This window comes from Cryptomeria japonica, chromosome 3 (genome assembly GCF_030272615.1).
Source record: "Cryptomeria japonica chromosome 3, Sugi_1.0, whole genome shotgun sequence".
In the NCBI taxonomy this organism is placed as follows: domain Eukaryota; kingdom Viridiplantae; phylum Streptophyta; class Pinopsida; order Cupressales; family Cupressaceae; genus Cryptomeria; species Cryptomeria japonica.
The window spans coordinates 631327141-631331513 of record NC_081407.1 but is presented as its reverse complement, the minus strand read 5'-3'; the positions used below and the strand labels follow the sequence as shown (position 1 = coordinate 631331513).

The following is a 4373-nucleotide window of genomic DNA, read 5'->3' as shown; positions in this document are numbered from 1 at the left end:
AAGATCTATTTTTTAATAAAAGAGTATACTTTAGAATCTCTTCTTAAAATAATGAAATGACTACAATGGAAGAAATTAAAATTAAAGTTAAAATTACAATTACAAATAAAAAATAAAATTCAAATTCTAAATGAAAAATTTGAAGCAAAATATACTAAAGAAAATCTGATAAACACATATAAATGGAACCCTACTTTTAATTTTTTTGAAAAAGAAGAGACACAAACTCCTATGTAAAGATAGAAGTATTTAAATCAATAGAGGAAACTTTCAACCCTCCTTTTTAACCAAATTTTCAAGTCTCTTATGTTGGACCCCATACTGATAATTAGATTTTATGCTTGGGTGCGACTGCTTGTACCTTGCGCACTGCTAATGCTTGGGTTTAAACTTCGTATATGTATATGCATATGATGACGACGTCTATAAGAGAGGTAGATGATGACAATACAGGTAATGGCGATTTGAAATTGTATGGAATTTCAAAATAGAAGCCCTCCAACGGCAATACTATTACCTAGTTTTTTATGTCTCCATTGGCTTTCACGGAAGGGCTCGTTAATACGTAAATTCACACAGAAACAGCAGCGACCAAGATTGGATCGATGGATTCAGGGTATTTTGTTGGCAGGAATGAAATTCTTCAATGGATCAATACCACCCTCAATCTCCATCTCCAGAAAGTTGAAGATGTAATATGTTTCATTATTTCTTGGCTTTGTTGTGCTTGCTCTGCTATGAAGTAGAAAATAAACTATGTGGTTTTTTGCGGTCTATAGGTAGCATCTGGTGCAGTGCTCTGCCAATTAATAGATGCCACACATCCTGGAGTAGTGCCAATGCACAAGGTTAATTTTGATGCCAAGAATGAATATGAAATGACTCAGAATTATAAAGTTCTTCATGATGTCTTCAACAAGCTTAAAATATCCAAGGTAGACCATGCCCAACTTTTGTCTTTGCTTTGATTGTGTGGGTAATGAGAGAAATGCAATAGTTTGTTTCGTCTTTTGCAGCAAATTGAGGTGAATAAGCTTATAAAAGGCAGGGCGCTTGATAACCTGGAGTTTGTGCAATGGCTGAAACGATACTGTGACTCTGTTAATGGCGGGATTATCAATAAGTACTCTCCTCTTTCCATTTTTCTATTGATAATGCAAAAATAGATATGTAGTGGCCAGTGGTTAAGTGCTCTACAGAATCAAAATTGAGGGTTTACGTTTTGTAAATGGGGCTTGAGGGAGTGTTAGCTTAGTCAAACGTGCAATCTTTAGGGTTTTAAGCTATCTATGTCTTGTGTCGTTTGCATATTAGGGGCGAGAGTGTGTTCTCTTGCAGTTTAACTGGAGTAAGGTATTTAGCGGGTCTAATTTGGTGAAATGGAAATCAACTTGATTTGAGAATTGGATTTATGATGATCTTGTAGCCAAAAATTTCATACGCTAGAACCTCTACTGCTGCCTCTACTATAAGACCTTTCGATTTTCTTGTTCAATCAAAATGATTCTAAGAGGGTTTTGGATTTCTTTTTATTTGGGATGTTTCAGTTACAATGCATTGGAACAAATAGAAGTTTATAAAAGGGGTTAAAGTAGTTAACAAGAAGGTAATCTTTCTCTGCAGAAAGACCTTTTGCTTGCCTTGTTCAATCAAAATGATTTTGAGAAGGTTTTGTATTTTTTTGTTCGGGGTGTTTCAGTTACAATGCTTTGGAACGAAGAGAAGGGTGTAAAGGGGGTAAAGAAGTTACTAAGAAGGCGAGCTCTGCATCTAAACACCATGCGGTTTCAGGCTCCAGGTGGCATGAAACTCTTGTTGCCAATGAAGTACACAAAGCAACAAGAAAAGTCACCAGTAATACTGTTGGAAATGCTCAGATTTCTACATCAACAGGAGGGGAGCAAATGACCTCTGCTGCTCATCCAGTTCCAGTTGTTGTTCAAGCACAAATTCAGAACCTTAAAGAGCAGGTTTGTATCAAATACCCCACTTTTTGCGTATCAAATCATTTCTTAAATCCTTTCAATCAGCATCCATCTCATTACTAAAACCTTACCCTCTTGCAGATTACTGAATTACAGGTGTCTGTGGCTAGCTTGGAAAAGGAAAGAGAATTCTACTTTGCAAAATTAAGAAACATTGAAATTCTGTTTCAAAACCCAGCTGTGAAAAGTTTGCCAGTGAGCACAAGTCTCCTGTCTCATTTGTATTCTTTGACTGTCAATATTGAGAAAAAGGCGTTCAAGTGAATATGTCTTTTCATTATTCTTCAAAGGACATTTCAGCTTTGAAGCTCTCATGTTATGTGTTTATGAGGCCTGTTCACAGGCATACAAGCTGTTGGTTACCGAATACCTTAGAACTTAGTTCAATTGTTCTCTTCTTTATGCAGGTAGTTTCTGCAGTTCAAAGGATTCTGTATGCTGCAGAACACAGCCCTGCAGTAATTGCTGAAGCCAAAGCAATTATGTGTGAGCAATCTTTAGGACTATCCAACTCCAATATTACAGATAAGAGGGAATCTCAGAAACGGAAATCTGCAATGACAACTGAAGTGGAATATATTGCAAATGCAACATTTCACCCCAGGCAAAGAAGGAATCCTTTGGAAGATGCCAACCATTTCGATTCATCAGTGTGACTCGGCCCTAACACTTTTTTAGTTCAGTTCTCTTGTGATAATGGAAATGTTTGGTCTAATAAGGAAGACATGCTCTGTTTCACCCACTCTCAATCCAGCCTAATAAGAGCCATGAAGTTTTCCCTATTGGAGAAACAGTTTCCAAAAAAAGCATTTCTGGTGCTATTTTGGCTCATTAGGCTGATTTAACTTTGCTTCTAGTCAAGAATGAGATTAATGAGGGTTTCCAATATGTTTCTGATATGTAACAGTCTGCTGTATATTGTGTAGAAAAATGTGAGTTTCTATTTTAGTTAGTAGTTGGATTAGTTTAGACCTAGTTCTAGATTATGCTTTAGTATATTTTGGAATGGAAATGCCCACTTGCATCTCCAAATTAATAATTAATAATTCCCTTAAGATGTTCATGGTGCACTGAGTTCAAACTGTTGACCAGTGTGACCTTATTTGTCCATCCTTGAGCTTGGATGACAATCAATTGGATTCAATAAAATAGACCATGCAGAAAGTCTTGATATTAGGGGCTCTCAGCCCTCTGGGTTTAACCCTGGCTGCTCCATGTCACAACCAGTCAACTCAGCCTTGTGGACCTTCTTGATTAGTTATCACTTGCTCTAAATTTGCTTCTTCACAATGGAACGATTTCAGTCAGCATCTAAATGATTATCTTATAACTCGTTTTATTCATTCATTCAGTATTTTGTCACCCGTATATTGTGCCTTACTCAGACAGCCATATTTTAGGACTTCCTATTAAATTCCATGAATTTTTTCAATACATGACTTTATAAGTTGTATTGTTTTAGAATTTCTATAAACAGAGAATCTTGTGATTATCTTTTCAACAGTTGATGAATTCTCACTGAGACCTTCATGGTTTATGAAGTCTTTTGCTTTGTATCAAGTAATGTTTGATTCTAGTTTTGAATTCTCCATGCTTTTAGTTTATGGAATATTTGTTTTCTCATCCTTGTCATTTTATCCTGAACATGAACATTTTCAGTCCATCAATCAAATAGGTGTTACAGGGGAGTACATATTTGAATTTAATCTAGTGTGTATGTTTTGATTAAGCCTTACTGAGTGGGAATACACCAAAAAGATTGACATATTAACTAGGATATATATAACAAATATGATTGAGCGGGAATTTGAGGAACTATTCTGTTCTTACTAATAAGTATCCAAAACCGAATTTTGCTAGTTCATTTTAGATTATGATTTCACTTATTTGTTCTGATTTTCTTATCAATGCTATTGACTGGCTTGGAAATTATACCTTTTTAAACTGAAAGAACTTTTGTTCCTAAAAATAGGATAATATAATTATAAAATAGATAAATAAATAAAATTCATTTTTTGTGTTGTTTCACTTCCTCTTTGCTGTTGTGGAAATGTTTTTATACAAAAATACTGGTTCTTCTAAAGATACTCAAAAGAAATGATACGCTATTGTGTATCATATGGGAGTGGTATGTTCCGATGATCGATTGATTCAGATCAGTCATTATGCAATAAAACTATTTCTCAATTCTCAGAAAGAATGAACATCTTTAACCCATTGCTAGACACTTTAGCACTTGCAATTAGGAATCAGTGATTCAGGAGAAAACTTATTTTGGACAATGTTTTCAACTGTTCGGAAGAATATGGAATGGATCAGACTATATGGGCAACGTATTTTGTTCATCAAGATCAACTTAAAAAATGCTTGGGGACTCTTATCTTTGCT

General features: G+C 35.1%; 1 protein-coding gene across 1 annotated transcript; it reads left to right on the top strand.

Annotated features, from left to right (window-relative positions):
• The first annotated feature begins 301 nt into the window (after window positions 1–301).
• Window positions 302–3332, top strand: LOC131033043 (microtubule-associated protein RP/EB family member 1A). Its single transcript, XM_057964162.2, has 6 exons — window positions 302–692; window positions 780–935; window positions 1017–1123; window positions 1700–1970; window positions 2067–2180; window positions 2393–3332. Exons 1-6 carry the CDS (start codon window positions 606–608, stop codon window positions 2639–2641), a joined length of 984 nt encoding a protein of 327 aa, XP_057820145.2. The 5' UTR covers window positions 302–605; the 3' UTR covers window positions 2642–3332.
• The last annotated feature ends 1041 nt before the right edge of the window (window positions 3333–4373 follow it).

Coding starts and splice junctions, on each gene's coding strand:
- LOC131033043 (XM_057964162.2), top strand. CDS start 606: ATGGATTCAGGGTATTTTGTTGGCAGGAATGAAATTCTTCAATGGATC. Junction 1,124..1,699: donor AATGGCGGGATTATCAATAA/GTACTCTCCTCT, acceptor GGGGTGTTTCAG/TTACAATGCTTTGGAACGAA. Junction 2,181..2,392: donor CAGCTGTGAAAAGTTTGCCA/GTGAGCACAAGT, acceptor TTCTTTATGCAG/GTAGTTTCTGCAGTTCAAAG.